Here is a 19,359-nt window from a genome sequence, read left to right as displayed (position 1 = left end):
GACTGCGGAGCTGGGGAAAATATAAAATACAGGCATGGACGGCGGGTGGGGTGTGCCAACAATCTCAGTGCTTGGGCGGCCACGGCACTTTCAAAGCTAGAGCTAGAGAGTTCCTCTGTCAGAGAGAAGAGAGATGGAGAGATGGCTCAGCAGGTGAGAGCACTGGCTGCCCGTTCTATGGACCAGGGCCCCATCCACATGGTGGTCCTCCACCACTTGTAATTCCAGGGGATCCAGCACCCTCTTCTGGGGTCTGTGGATATCAGGCATGCGTGTGATGTAGACTCACATTCAAGCAAAACACCCATCCAGACACCTAAAATTTAAAAACAAAATAATTAAAGCTTGTTTTCTTAAAAAAGTAAGTCAGGTAACATATATCTTGCAAAATTATTTCCTTCTTGGCCACAGTGATGGAATGTTATCACAAGACCTGTAGAACAGAGCAGAGCCTAGAAGCAGCCCCCATACATACAGAGTCAAGTGTTTAAAACGAAAGAGGGGCTGAGGTGCTTGTGTACACCTTGAATCCCAGCATTCAGGAGGCAGAGGCAGGTGGACAGGGCTCCTCAGAGAAACCCTGTCTTCAAAAACCAAGCCAAGACCAATCCATATATTAAAGTGAGAGAAAGGGAGGAGAAAATGTGAAAAAAAAATTAAAGTGTACTGCGGGGAAATAATTTCGCAAGATACACTGAGAGTCTAGAAACAGAACATGTATGTCCACATCTAGTCATAATAGACATCCATGTGGAAAATAAGGAGTAGAGACGGACTATTTACTAAAGCATATATATATATATATATATACATATATATATATATATATGTGCTCTACATATGTGTATGTTATATAAACACACAGATGCATAAGGATAAATAGAGATTGTACAATTGCAATTGTTTTATGCTTAAGGGATTTATTCCTTATCTTTTGTATATATACTTTGTGTCTAGCTCCTATGTAAACATCCAATTTAATTTGATTAGGGAACTTTTTTATGTTTATACCCAATTATATATCTTTATACCCTGATTAAATGTTATTAGATGTCTTAGATGCAGATGGTTTTTAGTAAGCACTATTGTTAATACGCTTGCACGTTGCTTAGCATACATCTAACCAGTTACTTGAGCTGTGGCCCATGGTCCTTGCGCTAAGGCATGTTTCCCTCTATGGACATGGTCACGGCAGACCTCACTGCAGTTAGAGGGAACCTAACTCATCCATGTTCTTTGGTTTGTCTTCGGAAGGTTTTTCCGTTTTGTACACATATTCATGCATGCTTTATCTTTTTACATTGTCCTTAGGTAGTTTTAGAATAAGATTACACTGGCCTCAAAAAATACAGGCGGCTCTCCCTTACTTTGCCCTGTTTTCAGGAAGAATTGAATGTTAATTAAAATTGATGAGAATTGTGTAGTATCTGAAAAGGTATTCAAGTCTGGAGGGTTTTGAGTAGAGAAGATTTTGGACAATATTTTAAGTTTTTTTTTTTTTTAACAGTTTTCTTGAAGTTTACCATTTCAGCTAAAGCACGTGGATATTTCTAGTGATTCACGGGCCATGTTTATTAGCATAAAGTTTCCTAAAGCATTTTATTGGATAGCGGGTATCAACTCAGTATTCTGACTTTAATATCCAGATATGTATATATTATGACACATACATATGTATAATCAGTACATATTATATTTTATTTTCTCTTACGATGATTCTTGCTGAGCCCAGAATCCCTCTTGGCTTTATGAACTTCCTGTTTGCAGCTGCATTATGTAATTTTTCTTGCTCTTATTGCTTCCTTCCTCTTTTTTTCTCTTTTTTTCCTCTTTCTTTTTTTTTAAACTCAGTTTTTCCATCTTTTTGACTTGAATGCTTAGTTTGTTTTTGTTTTTGTTCTTTTTTGTTTTGTTTTTGCTTTTGAGATAGCATCTCTATATGTAGCCCCGGCTGTCCTGGAGCTCACTGTGTAGACCAGGTTGGCCTTGAACTCACAGAGATCTGCCTGTGTCAGTCCTTCAGTACTGGGACTAACTGTGCACACCGTGACACACTTCAGCTTATTGATTAATTGTTTTTAAAGACTGTTCCTGACTGCTCAGTTTTGTTTTAGATGTGTTACATATAAATAGTTGGATGTTTTGTATTTTATAATTAACTTCTGAATATTTCTTTAAATTTAAAATTTATGTGTGTGTGTGTGCAGAACACAGGCAAGTGTATAGACCCAGTTCTTATCTTTATCAACTGAGCCATCTTTGCTAGCTCCTAAATATTTGTTTCTTAGTTCTTCTGTAATTTACTTATCTGAAATATTATTTAATGTCTTGTGTGGGAAAATAAGTATAATTAGACATCAAAATTTGAAATTTTATAGGATGACCAATTTGAGTTATATATTAAGTAACAGCTTGGCAAAAGATACCTGAAACATATGTGCTGTAGTCTGACTATGTTACCCTTCTACAGACCAGAAAAGACAATCTCGTGTACCCAGCCAGCTCCAGACCACTGACAGGACCTGGTCTCAATAGAAAAAAAGTCAAAGACTCTTGAGGAAAAAGCCCCCAAGTTTGACACCCCTGCCCCCTTTATGCCTGTAATTCCAGTGGAGGCAGGAGTGTTAGAGTTCAAGGTCATCCTAAACTACAAAGGAAGTTTGTGTCTCCCCGTAGCCCCCAAAAGTCTTACTTAGCACAGTATTCGCTCATGGCAGAGAGTTCTCTTAGCATGTGCGAGGCTCTAGGTTCAATCACCACTGCTGGAAAACAAATGACAAACCTCTTAGAGAAAGGGAACTGGGCTGGAGAGGTGGCTCAGCAGTTAAGAGCATGCTGCTCTTTGGCAGAACCCAGGTTCAATTCCCAGCAACCACGGCAGGCCCTTCACACCCACCTGTAACTCCCAACTCTTTGAGCACCTGCACTCATGTGCACATGCTACATATACACAGTCATAATTTAAAGCAGCAAAAAGATCATTAAAATTTTAAAGCAGGAACAACTTGTCTAATAGAGAAATTTGGTAAATACAATTGGGTAAATATATGCACTGAAATGCTTTGTACAATTTACAAAGCACCCGGGTGGTGGCTCATACCTTTAATACCAGCATTCAGGAGGCATTGGCTGTCTTGTCTACAGAGCTAGTTCTAGGACAGCCAAGGCTACAAAAAGAAACCCTGTCTTAATTTTTTTATTTTTAACAAAGCATGTATTTAATTACATTAACAAGGATTGAGTGTAGCTCCTTAATGAAAAACGTTATGTAGTGTAATGCCATTCATTTATCTAATGAAAGAATGTGAATGAAACAACATCAAGTATGGTCACACAAATAAGTGAATGTAGTCATGCAACAGCAAAAAGGCTTGATTCAAAGAATTGGTTTGGAGAATATAATTTTAACCCAGCCCTTCTATTATTACTTTTAACAAACTACCCCGCCCCAGTTTTGCATTTACAATGCCAACTGTTGCCTGGTGTGGTGATGCGTGTTTAATCCCAGTCCTCAGGAGGAAGAGGCGTGTGCGTCTCTGTGAGTTCAAGTCTAGCCTGGCCTACAAAACGAATCCAGGATCGCCAGGGCTGCAAAGAGAAATCTGTCTCAAAAAAGAAAACAAAAAAACCCCAAAAAACCAAAGCCAACTATTTACTACCCCACACAGATTTTGAGGTGTGTGGCTCTGATGTGTGGTCCGTGGGTTCTTCCACGAGGCTGCAGTCTTATCAGTTGGGTTTTCATTTCAAGACTTGCTTAGAGCTGTCTCCCAGACAGCTCATGGTGCTGCACACAGCGCTGGCAGGGTCCTGAGTCCCTTTATTCCTGCCCACTGTCTGGCTTTGCAGACTTGGAGCTGACAGTGTCCTCCTTCTAGGGTCCTGTCCCAGCCACTTCAGCTTTATTCTGTTTGTCCAGGGAGAGCAGGATTAAGCTACATATCCTTGAGGAGGAGCTATAAAAAAGAAACTGTAATGAGAAAATTTTATGACAGAAGTAGGATGTTACTCTTGTTCCTGGCGTGAGGTTAAGAATATTTGGTATCTGGGTTCAAATTCTGACCCTTTTGTAGTTATTTAAGCGAGGAGCCTGAGCTCCTGCAGCACTCAGTGAATGGAACAGTAATGTCTGCTGTGTGGGGATGTAGGCAGAATATAAGAAAGTAAAGAAAGTACTTAGCACACAGGCTTTTATTTGGTGAGAGGTAAGGTTAGGATTACTTGGTTTCTCTGCTCTGCCAGGACTTATAAGTAATTTTTATACAGTATTGTCTTTCTATAGTTTTATTAGCAGAATGAGTTTATTTTAAGGTATATATTATAAAAGCTGTGTATTTATACTTAGTTAAATTCTGCTTATAACTGTTTGATTATGGAGACTTGAAAAAATGCAAATGTGCTTGTGTATTCATAAGGATATATATTAGATTCTTGATAAATGCCATATTGCCAGTTTGTACCTGTATACATTCTAGTAGCAGGCCATTCTACTTATTATTCGCAGTAAAGTGTTGGCTTTCGAAAGCCTGTTTTTAAGGCAGGGTAGACTTGCCTTAAGATTAGAGGCATTGTGCTTTCATATGTTCTAAATGTACAGAGATATTGTGTTTTCCAGTGTTTTTGCATTATTTTCTCTGTACATATGTTATGTATATAAATTATTATGCAAGGATATATGTAGCTTCTATTCTCTAGGTGCTTAAATGTAAGTCAGACAATGATGCAGATAATCAGGGTGTACATTCAGCAAAGCACACACACACACACACACACACACACGCAAGCTTATACACATACACGTTGCCTCCGAGATACCTAAAATGCAGTCAGCTAAGTTGTCAGACTTCAAGCTGGTCCTATATTGAGAAATCTGTTTTATTGTCCTTAAGCCATTGACTTGTCACCTACACACCACCTACACACCACACACACCCCTTCGGTTTCCATTTCCTTACTAAATAGAATACATGGAAAATGTGCTACTGGAGCAGAAATTCTGATTTGTTATCGGTTTCATTGATCTGCCTACAGCCATCCAATTACCCTTTGGCATTCCTTATCTTTCTTGATACAGAAACTGTTAAAAGATGCTGCCTGTCAATGGGAGATTCTTATTTCAAAATGATAGTAGAAAAAAATAAAAGCTATCAGTTAGCTGACTCCTTTTGACCTATGCTTGGCAGTCTTAGGTAAACCCATCTAATGGTGCTGGGTAAACTTATAAAACCATATCGCGTTATATTACTGTCAAACTTTATTTATATGCAGTTAATTGAGATAAAATCTGTAACCCTACCATTACAGATGATTACTTTTTATTCAGCAACTTTTATTGAACGAAGAATAAAATGTATTGGAGGTGCATTTTACATAAAACGTGTGTCAAATAACTTCGGAATGACATTTTATTTCAGTTTTTATGTTAAGAAATTCTGAAACAGGCAAGGCATTTAATTAGGTCTTATTCCCTGTATTTCCACTAATTTATAGCCACTAATTGGCCATTATTTTCCTTTCCTGTTACAGTGTGTATTTGTAAGGCCAGTTTCAAGGTAAACGAGTTTTTTAAAAGCTGTCTGAAGATATCTTTAAGCTATGAACGAATACGTTCATTTGTCCAAGTCAAGCAAATACAAGAGAGGGCACACGAATTTCATGACCAGCAAACCCAGCGACTCCAGTCTCCCCGAGGCTGCCGGGCGGCTCTTTTCTGTTTACTAATTACCTGTCTAGTGTACTCTGACTTCTGTCGAGAAGACAGGACCAAGTCAGTTTTTGAAGTAGTTGGAGACTCCTGACTTCCTTAGTGATGCTTCTAGAATATTTTCTAGGTACAAGTTTTTTAAAGTGCAGTTCTTTCGACTGAACTGATTGTATGTTGCATAAGCGCCGGGAAGGCCAACCCAAGTTAAAAAGCCACCTCCGTGTACAGCTGCGGGACTAGGTATGAGGTCTTTTCTAGGAAGAAAAATTTGATTCATGGCTCTTTTCCAGAGGGGACATTTGCAGACTTCGCTTCCGCAGAACGTGAAGCGCGCCTCTTCCTGCCGAGGCGAGGCCCGCGTCCCCGAGGGCGGCCTGCGGCTCCCCAGCCTCAGGTGTCCGTGCGGCCGCCGGCTGCCGGCGCCCGGGACTGACTTCCTGTCTGGGCGCGGGGCGGAAGGATCGCGTTGCCAGCCGGGGCCGCCGCCGCCCCTGCCGTTAGGTGGTGGGGCTGCTGAGCCCGGCGGCGGGAGGCGGGCCGGCCGCCGCTTCCTGTCGGAGGACGCGCAAGGATCCGGGCGTCGGAGTGTGTGCGAGTGCGTGAGTGTGTGCCGCCCGCACGGCGTGTGTCTCCGGCCGCGGGTTCCGCCTTCTCCCCTGTCGCCGCCGCTCAGGGTGTAAGTCAATGTGAAGCAGCAGTTCCAGCCCCGGGATAAACATGGCGACGTCTCTGCATGAGGGACCCACGAACCAGCTGGATCTGCTCATCCGGGCCGGTAAGCACAGGGGAACTTTTCTCCCGTGCATCGGTGCAGCGGGCGAGGGGGCGCCCGGCGGGCGGGGAGCGTCCCCCGGGGCGGTCAGCGCCCCGGGTCCGGTGTCCGTCTCCGGCAGCCGGGCGGCCGCGGAGAGGGGGGAGTGAATGAAGTAATGGAGGCGACAAATCAGGAAGTGATCACCTTGGAGAGTAACCTGCCTCGGATCCGGGCTGTCGCTCCGGGGAGAGCGGCGGCGGCGGCGGCGCAGCAGCGGCAGCGGCAGGGGCCGGGCGCGGAGCCGCGGCTAAGTTGGGGAGTCGGCGCGGGCGAGTTGCGCGCTTCGCCCCAGTTGCCGGGGAACCAGGAAGTGAGCGGAGCTGTTGTCCCCGCCGCCTGCCACGCTGTCCGGCCGAGAGGGCCGCCCCTGCCCGCGGCCGGGGGCGCTGGCCGCCCGCCGCCCTCGCCTCTCACTTCCTATAGCCGCCACTTCCGCATGGACGCCGCGGCCCCCCCGGGCGCTACCCGCCAAAACGCGCCCGCCCGGCCTCCCGCCTCGTCCCTCCCGGAGCGGCGCCCGAGTAACGGTCCCGAGGCCACTTCCCGGTGCCGAGTGGGACGCCGCCGACCCGGCACCTCCCCGCCGCGGCTAACGGCGGCCGTGGGGGAACCGGGCTGCTGCCCTTCCTTCCCTCGTGGGGCGGGTGACTGAGGGTGGACGGGAAGGACACCGGGTGTATTCCGCGCAGCCGGCCCGGGGCTGCGGGACAGCGGAGGGGGACGTTTATTTTGGTCCACAGTAAGATGAAAGCGGGGAGCGGGGCGGGCGGGAGGGCGTCCTGGCCCCGGGGAAGTCTCGGCTCGGCATTGCCCCCTTTCCCCTCCCCCAAACCTCCCACCATAGCGGAAGCGCCTGGGAGAGGACAGAACGCGCGCGATTGACAGGCCCGAGGTTCCAATCTGCGCCCTGAGCTGTTCCAAATAAGAACGTTGATTTCTGGGGGCGGGACCACGGGCCCGAGCCGGGCCAATGAAGATTGGGCGGGAGTGAAGCTGACAATGTACGCATGGAATTGGAGGGAAGAGGAGTGTAAACACGGAAGTGGCCGCGGGGGTGGGGGATGTGCTGCGCCACTGCTGCAGCGGAAGGGCACGGACTTAAGTTACATAGAAAAAGCAGCTTTACTTGCTAGCAGACAGCGCAGCGAGGGCCTCGGGTCGATGTGGCACTGCTCGAACACTGTTGCTTACCGAAATTATAAGCGCATGCGGTCCCTCCTCTGGTTCTGTTTCACATCTCCATCGATGTCGGATTGGAAGATGAGAAATTGTAACCAAACGGTAGTGCTGTAAAAGATCAGAACAGTCTTTTTGCACCTATTGTTTTTAGGGATCTTGAAATTGGTAGTTTGGTGGACAAAGCAGTTCGGTTTGGAGGAAAAATTATGTTTATCTCTAAATTTAACGGAACTTTAAATATAAATAAAATCTGGACTGATAGAACTGCATGTGCTATATAACAATAACGCTGAATAGTGTGTTTTGGCTGAGGCATATTTTACACATTTCAAAAGTAGGGAAATCACAATTTATTGAGCAGCGTTTAAATGCCTTTTTGAATAGGAACTTTTACTGAAGGAGAGGAACATAATGGAACTTGGGTCCTTGTTAAAGTCAGTCCATTGATCAGTATGAATTAGTGTACAGTTTTATGTTGGGTTAGTGGTGTTTTGAGTGTCGAGTGTGTATAGTTAAAGAGATACTGTTTGGGGCAGGAGAGATGCTCCTCGGTTAAGACCACTTGTTGCTCTTGCAGAGTTGCTCTTGCAGAGGTCTTGGGTTCAGTTCTCAGCACCCACATTCACAACCACCTGTAACTCCAGTTCCAGGGGATACAACCCCTCTTCTAAACACCATGGACACACATATGGTGCTCATAAATACTTAGACAGAAGCTTAATAAGCCTAAAGATGTTATTTCCAATTCATGTGAATACTTATGAGAGAACCATTGCACAGTTTCTGCAGTGAGAACCTTGAGAAACACTGTAGAGTAAGAGGACTTAACTTCACAAGTGATAGGTTTCTTTTCTCTGCCTGAGCTATTAGAACTACCACTAAAACTGAATGTGGCCTGTAGATAATGCGCTGGGAGTGCACATTGGAAGTCAGTGTTCCTACCTTTTTATAGGCATTCTTGCTTGTAGGGCTGAGGATCTGGACCAGGCCTCCAGCAAGCTGGGCAGGATGCTTTACCTCAGGGCTACACCCGCTCTGACACGGGGTTTCTAAGACTTTAGATGCCATTTTCCAAATCTACTTGATTTTCGAGAGCTGCTTACAGAAATCTTATAACTAATGTTTTTAAAATCACAGTGTGCCATGAAAGAGTTCTACACGCTGTTATTTCTTCTTTCTTGTTCATGTAATCCAAAGACTCTTTCAGGCTCTTTGAAGAAAATTTAAGGATTTGCTGATATACTTAAAGCTAGTTCAGTAAGTTCAAAGCTGGAGAAGAAAATACGAATTAAAAAATTAAGATTCTATAGTTTTTATTGTTATAAGTTTAAATGATCTCTTTATCTACTTGAGAGAAGTCATCAGATACAAGCAAGCAGATGAAAAATAATGTGCAAGTGAAAAAGTAGCTGTAATGATTGCAGTAATTACCTGAGGATTGTGTAAAATGAGTGACACTTGGGAACAACTTAGAGAATAAATAAGCTTTGAATTAAGTGATGTTAGTATCACTTGTTTCTAAGCAACTGTAGATCATCGGGTAGTGCCATTGCTATATCACGACAGGATATATTGCTTTTCTCTATAACTTAAGTATCATATATATGTAGTCCTTTAGTTATTAATATTTAAGCTATTAGGAGTTTGAGCGAAGGATGAAATAACTTCTTTATAACAAATCAGTATCATCTTAAGATTCAAAATTTTGTAGTCAAGACTTATTATTCTTACTAAAGTTACATTTGGGTGGGACATGGTGATGCCAGCCTTTATCCCAGCACTGAGGAGGCAGAGGCAGGCAGACTTGCCAGGACTGCCTACTCACAAACTTGCTTAAGGAACCATGGAATCAAGGACTGAAGTTTTCTAATTAGTTATTGATAATACTTTGTCGTAGTTAACCTTAACTTAACCACTTAACCTCTTTAGCATATGACCAGGTAATCTCTAAGGACATTTAAAGCTGTCAAATTACAAGTGTCTCAACACATTTAATGCAGAGGTTAAAATATAAGAAAGAAATTCATATGAGTATGTCATAGAGCTTAATTGCTTTAGACAACCTTTGAAAACTTATATGTATTTGATATAGTATAAAACTTGAGGCTTAGTTCTGGTGTGTGTGTTAATGTCTGACATTGTTACTTTCCTAATAATGTATGTGAACATTATGTGTACATGTCTGGATTTGAGGGAAGATTTTTCAGTTTAAAACATCTGATTTCTTAAGTGTACAATCCGTGACCACTTCTCCTCTTTTTCTCTCCTCTCCTCTCCTCTCTCCCTCCTTTTCCTTTTTTCCCCTTAAGATGGGTCTCATTATGTAGCTCTGGCTGTCCTGGAACTTGCTTTGTAGGTCAGGCTGGCCTCGAACTCACAGAGACCCACTTGCCTCTGGCTTCTGAGTGCTGACATTTTTTTTTTTTCCTTTTGAGAAGAGGAAATTTTTCTCTGGAAATACAGGCTAGTTTCTAAGTGTGAATGCATGTACATACCAGAAGTTGACATTAAATATCTTCCTCAATCACTCTGCCATATTTTCTTGAGACAGAATTTCTCATCTAGCCTACAGATTCAGCTAGATTGGCTGTCCTGAGATAGATCCTTCTGTCTCTGCCACCTTACTATTACTGTTACAGTTGCCTGCCAACCAGCAGTGTACTGGGACTTGAGGACCCAGCTCTTTATTTGGGTGCTAGGTATCTAATTGAGATTGCCCTGCTTGCAAGGTAAGCACTTTTACCAACTGAGGCACCTTCCCAAAACAGCACAAGTTGTGTGGTTGACAAAACAATCTGTATCCGTGGTACTCTCTCTGTATCCGTGGTACTCTCTCTGTATCCGTGGTACTCTCTCTGTATCCGTGGTACTCTCTCTGTATCCGTGGTACTCTCTCTGTATCCGTGGTACTCTCTCTGTATCCGTGGTACTCTCTCTGTATCTGTGGTATTCTCTCTGTATCCGTGGTACTCTCTCTGTATCCGTGGTACTCTCTCTGTATCCGTGGTACTCTCTCTGTATCCGTGGTACTCTCTCTGTATCCATGGTACTCTCTCTATATCCGTGGTACTCTGTCTATATCTGTGGTACTCTCTATATATCTGTGGTACTCTCTCTGTATCCATGATACTCTCTCTGTATCTGTGGTACTCTGTCTGTATCTGTGGTACTCTCTCTGTATCCGTGGTACTCTCTCTGTATCCATGGTACTCTCTCTATATCCGTGGTACTCTCTCTATATCCGTGGTACTCTGTCTATATCTGTGGTACTCTCTATATATCTGTGGTACTCTCTGTATCCATGATACTCTCTCTGTATCTGTGGTACTCTGTCTGTATCCGTGGTACTCTATCTGTATCTGTGGTACTCTGTCTGTATCTGTGGTACTCTATCTGTATCTGTGGTACTCTATCTGTATCTGTGGTACTCTGTCTGTATCTGTGGTATTCTGTCTGTATCTGAGGTATTCTCTCTGTATCTGTGGTACTCTATCTGTATCCGTGGTACTCTATCTGTATCTGTGGTACTCTATCTATATTCATGGTACTCTGTATCTGTGGTACTCTGTATCTGTGGTACTCTATCTTGTATCCATAGTACTTGTGGTACTTGGGATTTCTACATATGCATACTCCAGCAGTTCAGAATTTCAGATATGGGTGTGATTGTGTTGCTCTTGAAAACAATCAAAAGGTAGAATTACATGTAATAGTATGGTGGTGCGTGCCTTTAACCCTAGAACTCCTGAAATAGATTCACAGGCAGATCTCTGTGAATTCAAAGCCAGCCTGATCTACAGAGTGAGTTCCAGGACAGCCAGGGTTACACAGAGAAACCCCTTATCTCTGTCTGTCTGTCTGTCTGTCTGTCTCTCTCTGTCTCTGTCTCTCTCTGTCTGTCTCTCTCTCTCTCTCTTTCACACACACACACACACACACACACACACACACACACACAGGAAGAAACATATATGGGGGTGAATTGTATGACTTAGTGGTAAGGTTCTGTATATAATCTCCAGTATAGGAAAAAGTTCATTGTGAAAGAAGTTAACAGTACATTGCAATATGAGTACTCAGATTTATATGTCAGCAAGTTAAAGTAGTGCCAGGGCATAAAGTCAATCAATAATTAAACATAAAGCAGTTTTCTTTAGGAAGAAATAATGTCAGAGAAAGGCGGGCGCACACAGATCTTGAGACTCCAGGAGGCTTTCAGGGGAATCTTAAAAGGTCAACCCGTTTTTCAGAACATAGTTACTTGCCTTTCAATCTTAACCAGTGCACAGAAGCAAAAATTTAAAGAGTCCCAGGGTATGTTAGATATGCTGTGTTTAGTGGCACAGGTCTGTCATCCCAGCTACTTGGAGACTAAGGCAGGCTTATTGCAAATTCATGGCTTATATAGGCTATGGAGTGAATTCAAAGCCAGCCTGAGTAAGCTTAATGATACCCTATCTGAAATAAAAAATAAAACAGGGCTGAGGATATAGCTTAGTGGTAGACTGCTTGCCTGCTGTATACGAGGCCCTAAGTTCAATCCCTTTAAACACCTATCTCTAGTACATACCTGCATGTATGTATAACACGAACACTTTTTAAGCTGCTGGATTATTCTAGTTATTTCTCTTTTATGCATGTTTAAGTAACATGTGTATTATAAATGAGTAAATATTTTTGAAGTTAAAAAAAAGATTGTTTTTATTGAGGTAAGGTCTTGTGCTAGCTAGCCCATGCTGTCTAACCTAAAACTTCTGAAAATTGGGATTTCAGGCATAAAGTAACTGTGCCTAGCTAAGTGTTAGTTTACTAATACAATAACTATCTGTAGATAACATATTCAAAGTCTTTTTGAGATTCTCAGTAATTTGAATGCAGAAGTGTTTTCTGTTTTGGCTGTCATTTGATACAGTTGCTAGCCACCTGTGGGTATTGAATTTTTGAGATTTGACTGGGAAATTCTATTTTGAAAGTTTTTATATTGATTACATGCTGGCATGGCAGTATTTTGGATATGTTAGGTTAAACAAAAGATACTAATTTCAGGATGGTAGACCTCTTCCCCTTTTAGGGCCATTAATATCCCTTTTGTACTTTTAAAATATGGCTAAAAGAATTTAAAATTATGGCATATACTTAATTGGCTAACTTTGGATTAGAAAGTTATTTTAATTGCCTTCTTATGTTTTATAAAGCAGTATTGGTTGATGGTCAAGGAAGACAGATGTGAAGATGAAAGACCCCGGTCCCCTTCTTTACTGCAGTGGTTTGGGTCTCTGTCACTACCCTGTCTGGAGGCATTAGAGGATGTCCTTAGTCAGTGCAGAACTTGAGTGGTGACCTAGGAAGTACGCGTTACGGTGCTGTGTTTAGGGGAAACCACTGACACCTAATGAAGTATTTCTCATTTTTCCATTGCTCTCAAACTCCATTGCTAGTAAAGTTTATTTCTGACTTGAGAACGCTGCTAAGAGCTAGATCCATTGCCAGCGTTCTCTTTGCAAAGCTGGGAGGTATGCCTCTTGTCAGACTTAATTACCAAGTTTGGTATTTTGTAACAGCTGTTGAGTGAGTCTGCAGCAGTGCACATACAAATACCAGCTGAATGGAGAGGGATGTGGAGTGGGCATATTCATCCACAGGAAATGGCGCACAGGCCACGTTTGTTGATGGCATGGTCAAATCCACATCATTTTCAAGGAGACTTGGCCAGTGAGTTAAACTGCTAGAAAATGAGACCTGTCCAATTACATATTAGTTTGCTTCTATTTTTAAACCACGTTGTTGAGTTTCTCCCGTGACTCTCATGCAGCGTTTATTCAGGAAGCGGTGAGGAGGAGGAGCAGCCTATTGTAGATGCTGCTGCTTTCACTCTCTCACTTTGGTCACAGTGCACTATTACATTGGTATTCATATCTTTACACATGTGCACTTCTCAGTGTCGTTTGAATTATTGAAGTTTTTTTTTAAGATTTATTTATTATTATACATAAGTACACTGTAGGTGATTTCAGACACACAAGAAGAGGGCTCAGATCTCATTACTGGTGGTTGTGAGCCACCATGTGGTTGTTGGGAATTGAACTCGGGACCTTCAGAAGAACACTCAGTGCTCTTACCCGCTGAGCCATTGCACCGGCCCAGCATTGAAGTTTTTAAAATCACAGAAATGGAAAGGTATTAAGTCTCTGTTACCAAAGACTGTTTTAGAAAATTACCTGTTGACTCCTCACTTCTATAAAATGGGTAACATATTCTTGGAAACTCTCATTATATTTTAATTTACCTGACGCTTGGCTTTTAGATTTTTATTTATGTTTAGCATTGAGCTGCAGATGAACATGGTAGCTCCCAAAATAGAAATCACTGCTCTTTAACACGCTGTTAGATTTCAGAATAACAGGAGATTATCTTACATCTGCACTGGGATTGGTGGTACTTTCTGAACCTGTTCACACTCAGGGGATCCAGTTGGTAGCACAGCACTGGGCCCGTGATACTCAATTGACACTGGCTGATTATACTTAACGTATTGGACTTTCTAGTTTGCAACTTATAAATTGTGGGTATTTAAAGTAATAGTAAAATATTTGGGGGTTATAATTTGTTAAATTTGGGACTCTTAAGTTTGAGGTCAGAAGTAGAAGCAAGAAAATTTTAAAAAACTAATTGGAATTGGGTGTGGTAGTAGACCCTTGTAATCTCTTGCTTAGGGAGCAGAGGCAGGAGGATTGCCAGTTCAAGATCTCTGCTGTGTCTAGAGTTTCTGGCTATTCTGGCCATATGAGATTCTGCCTTAAGAAACAAAAGCAGACCAGACCAGAATGGAGATTCATTGGTACTAATATAAACAGAGCATTTCAAGCTGCTTAAGAATTTAGGGCGCATGATATGTAATTGTTAGGCAAGTATTTTTGTTGTTGTTTATAACTTATATTTAAAAATCTGTAGCTTTATTGCCCTATGACTTTTAAATACTTGAAGCTAATTGTAGTACAGTACAGTTTTTAGAATATAGCTTCATAATATTACATAAGGAATTACTTACCCAGGATAGTTTATTAATAGCACCTAAGACAACAGCTAAATTACAACACCAATCCTGCCTTAAAGAGAATGGCTCCCGAGATGACGTTTAAAACCTGAGAACTTGCTTTCTGGGGTTTGTTAGTGTACTCGAGTCTTCTAGAGGCCCCTGTGAAAAGCAGTCGCAAGCGTGGTGGTGTCTTTTACACTTAATACTAAGTTTGTTAAAGTTGAATAGCTGAATGAATCCTTTGCCTCTCTGAAGCTGCAGACAAGAGTAAGCAGGGTCACCTAAAGATAGATTTACGTAGAGGTTTGGCTGCCTCTCCGGATCCAGTTAGCGTTGAGCAGATTTCCATAAATGGAAAGAGCAACTGGAGAGACGGAGTACCTTGCTTGGGAGTGTGGACGGCGTGCGTAACAGGTGCTAGAACAGGCTGAAGTTTTAAAACATGCTCCCCAAATGACTTCGTTTCTAAGGCCGAGGTTTAGCATTTGGTGAATTTGGAGGCTGTAACAGTTTTTCTCTTTAAAATTAAAATTTCCCGAGACAGGCCAGAAGATTCATGTCTGTACTTGTGGATTTGTCATGGTTTTATGAAATTTTATGAACATTCACAACAAGCTCCTTAAGGGGAACATGGTGAAAAAAGTCAGTCAAATTAAAATCTAGTATTTATGTTTCAGAACTTCTAACCATAGAGATTAGTCAGTATAATTAAGTCAGAGTGTGAAATAAATGCACAGCCAAGATAATGAATTCTTGACATTTCTCCTATTAAGGTCATGGGGTTGTCCTTAGTTTGACACGAAAAAGAAATGCATATTTGTCTTTCTCTCTCTCTCTCTCTCTCTCTCTCTCTCTCTCTCTCTCTCTCTCTGTGTGTGTGTGTGTGTGTGTGTGTGTGTGTGTGTGTGTGTGTGTGTCTAGTTAGCTTAGAGGTGGAACACTTGCTCAGTAATGGGAGGTGTTGGGTTTGATCCCCAGCATCTCAAAACTAAACCAAGGCAGTTGTGAGTCCACAGTTGGGTTAAGAGAGCTCCCTTAACTAAAGGGGCTTACACGTTTACAGGAGCAAGCAGTCATCACACTGAATTCCCACTTCGTGTCAGGAACTGTATGTGATTTTTCACGGCTTTTTTGGAAATAACCCTGCTCTGTGAGTGGAAACTGAGGCAGAAGAGAATAAGTGGATTGATTGCCTTAGTGGCAGACTAAAAACTCAAGCTGCTAGATCTGAAAGTGCAAACCTGTGTTTGTGTACTTGACTCTTTCACAAGTCATTTGATAGCAAAGCATAAAAGAAATACAAACCACCATCTTTTCATGCACCCACCCACCCACCCACCCACCCACATACGCACTTATGTGAAACCTAGCGAAGTGAGTCTCAGAAAAGAATAAGCTTACTATAAGGAAACTTCTGAAGTGCTGTGACAATAAAACTGATAACCCTTGTCTGGAGGTTTTCCACTCACAGGAGACTATAGAAATTGAAGTTATGCCTTAGGCTAGTTAGAAAAAAGTTTCTTCCTGATTTCTATTGGCTGTTATATTGTTCTTAGTGATGATGCATAAGATTACATAATTGTCCTATATTGCTCTTCACCCAACCTCTCTTCCTGGTCCCTAAACCTTGTGGATGAGTCCCTAAGTTTTTAAATTTTGGTCTAAAATGGATGCAGGCTTCATAATTCAAGATTCTTTTTTTTTTGTTTGTTTGTTTTCCTTTTTAAAAAGATCTGGGAACTCCTTACTAACTTGTCAGCCTCGTTGGGGTTTTGCATCTGAGATCGGGTCTGCCTATAAACCCCAGAATAGCTTCCAATCCCATCCCTGCCTTAACCTTGCAAGTACTGGGGTGAAGAGCGTGTGGCTTAGTCCTGGCTTATTGGTTGCTTTTAAAATCAGTATTCACTTTACAGAACGTAGACATTAGTTTTATTATTATTATTATTTTACTAAGTAGTTAACAAATAGTCAATGGCTTATGTAGAATTGTTCACATGGACAATCAATTCATACATATTCAGTAATATATTTTAAATTGTTAGTGTTTTAATTTTTAATTAAGAACTTTGCTTTTTTCACAGTGGAAGCATCAGTTCACAGCAGTAATGCTCACTGTACGGATAAGACCATTGAAGCTGCTGAAGCCCTGCTTCATATGGAATCTCCTACCTGCTTGAGGGATTCAAGAAGTCCTGGTATGTGAGCTACCCATTTTTTCCTATTGTTGGGTCACATTGTTTCCTATTAGAATGAAGAAGTTAACTGGGTGGTGGTAGTGCACACCTTTAAATCCCAGCACTGGGGAGTCAGAGGCAGGCAGATTTCTGAGTTTGAGGCCAGCCTGGTCTACAGAGTGAGAGTTCCAGGACAGACAGGGCTACACAGAGAAAAAGCTCTATTAAAGAAAATGAGAATAGAGAAGTAAGCTGTTGATGCAAAGGAGTTACTTCTAGAGTTCTTAAAGGTCTAGACATACACACCTGATATCAGGAACTAATACGAAAGGTTCTAAAAATCTAAAAAGTACTGTATTTGTTTATGTTCCATGTTTGTTTTCTTGATTCTGGTTAAATTGTAGGTAGTTGTAGTCCTATAGTGGGACAAGTTGGGCCCTTTGCTTCCGATAAACTTTTCAGTCCTTTACTCTGACCAAACAGGCAGTAACTACATGGAATTGGCCATGGTAGAGAGGAAAAGGAGTTTATTAATTTATTTTATATTCCTTTTAGCTTGTGAGATAAGATTGCTTTTATAATTTATTTATTCATTTTTTGGGGGGCAGGCTGATTTTAATAGTGGTGGTGTACTAATTTGATTTTGTCCTAATTTTAATTCATTGTGTAGAAATCTAGTGTAAGTTGCTAAGAGTAGCCATCTTTAAAAGGTTATTTTATGTGTATAGGTCTTTGCCTGCCTACATGTCTGTGTCCCGTGTGCATGCCTGATATCCATGGGTGCCAGAAAAGGATCGGATCCTCTGGGACGGGAGTTCCAGATGGTTGTGAGCTGCCATGTGGATGCTGGGAATTGTATCCCAGTCCTGGAAGGGCAGCCAGTGCTCTTAAACACTGAGCTATCTTCCCAGTCCTGCAGCCATCTTTTTAATTGGATTAGGAATCCAATGCATTCTTCAAGGTGTGGTATTTTTATTATTCATGCGTATGTGATAGAAATTGAAGCAACATTATTGTATGTAATAGAATACCAGATGACAAGCTGTATGTACTATTTTAGTGATGGCCTAAAATTAACAGTTTTTTTCCTTTTTCGTATTTTAAAATGAAATATAACTATGTACTTTGTATTGAACATATATTTATAAATTTAAAAAATTTTATATTATGTCCTTGTATTCCTCAGTTAATGAATAATGGCAAATGTATGCAACAAAAGTAATTACTAAAGGACTGGACTATTCCTTTCACTCTTTCCCTGTGAAAATGTAAAATGTTGCTACGATTAACTAAAAGTTTAAAGGGAGTTGGAGAGATAGTTGAGGGGTTGAGAGCACTGCATGCTCTCGTGGAGGACCTTGGTTTGGTTCTCAGCACCCACCCACATGGTGGCTCCAGTTCTAGAGGATCCGATGCCCTCTCTGGCCTTTGCAGGCACTAGGCACACAGTGCATGCCAGCCGAAAATGTGCACACACATAACATCATTTTTCTTTAAGTACCTAAAAGTATGAAAAGGAGGTTGGCTGTCAACATGGCTGTCCTAATGTCATTTACTCGTGTATTATAAATAGGTGGGATATTCAGTGACTTGATTTCTTCAGGCACAAGGTCTTATCTTTCTTGCTTTGGATAATTCTTTTGTAAAGCCAGCCTCTTCTAATATTGAACTATCCACATAGGAAACTATAATAGGGGTAGGAAATTTTAATTTTTCAACTTTTTTTTATAGTGGAAGTGTTTGTCCCTCCTTGTATATCAACTCCAGAGTTTATCCATGCTGCGATGAGGCCGGATGTCATCACAGAGACTGTAGTGGAGGTGTCCACAGAAGAGTCTGAGCCGATGGATGCCTCGCCTATCCCTACTTCACCAGACAGCCACGAACCAATGAAAAAGAAAAAAGGTTGAGTGTGCGTCACTTGTGATGCATCTTTCCCATCTTGTCTTTTTGTTGGTTGGTTTGGTTTTGGTTTTCGAGACAGGGTTTCTCTGTGTGGCCCTGGCTGTCCTGGAGCTCACTCTGTAGACCAGGCTGGCCTTGAACTCCGAGACCTGCCTGCCTCTGGTGCTTTTTTATTTTTAAATTATTTTGGGGGTAAGGTCTGGTCTATATATAGCTCAGGCTGTCTTTGAATTGGTCATTCTCCTGCCTCAGCCTCCCCAGTATTGAGATGAATGCAAACATTTGCCACTGTAATAGTCTGTTAAAACACAGGAACTCACGCGCGCGCACGCGCGCTCGCACACACACACACACACACACACACACACACACACACACAAACACACAGCTACCAAGTAACATTCTTGGTCTTATGTTTTCTTCCTTTTGTGGATAATATTTTAAAAAACCAAGCAACTCCTCCTAGATCCTCCTTACCTCTCTACTAACCCAACTTCATTCTCTTTCCAAAACCTGACAATCAAAACAAAAAACCAGGAGGACC

The 19,359-nt window shown here is 41.9% G+C and overlaps 1 protein-coding gene and 1 long non-coding RNA gene across 13 annotated transcripts in view; one reads left to right on the top strand and one right to left on the bottom strand.

Annotated features, from left to right (window-relative positions):
- Elf2 (E74-like factor 2) overlaps nt 1-19,359 on the top strand; it is an 87,964-nt gene that overhangs the window by 57,000 nt on the left and 11,605 nt on the right. For 4 of the 12 annotated variants that reach the window (NM_001291059.1, NM_001356358.1, XM_030252804.1 and 1 more), the window contains 2 exons: nt 16,818-16,931; nt 18,678-18,815. In NM_001291059.1, coding sequence (NP_001277988.1) covers nt 16,818-16,931; nt 18,678-18,815 — 252 coding nt within the window. Of the gene's footprint in view, nt 1-6,032; nt 6,480-16,817; nt 16,932-17,638; nt 17,872-18,641; nt 18,816-19,359 lie in introns of those variants that run through there. The other 8 variants (NM_023502.2, XM_017319714.2, XM_006502031.4 and 5 more) reach the window with 6 other exon arrangements.
- 4930577N17Rik (RIKEN cDNA 4930577N17 gene) lies at nt 5,277-6,923 on the bottom strand. The gene has a single exon (NR_073429.1). It is a non-coding gene; the product is annotated as an RIKEN cDNA 4930577N17 gene (long non-coding RNA).

The sequence above is a fragment of the Mus musculus genome, chromosome 3 (assembly GCF_000001635.26).
Source record: "Mus musculus strain C57BL/6J chromosome 3, GRCm38.p6 C57BL/6J".
Taxonomy (NCBI): Eukaryota; Metazoa; Chordata; class Mammalia; order Rodentia; family Muridae; genus Mus; species Mus musculus.
The sequence above is the reverse complement of the archived record's forward strand: the minus strand, read 5'-3'. Positions and strand labels throughout refer to the sequence as shown.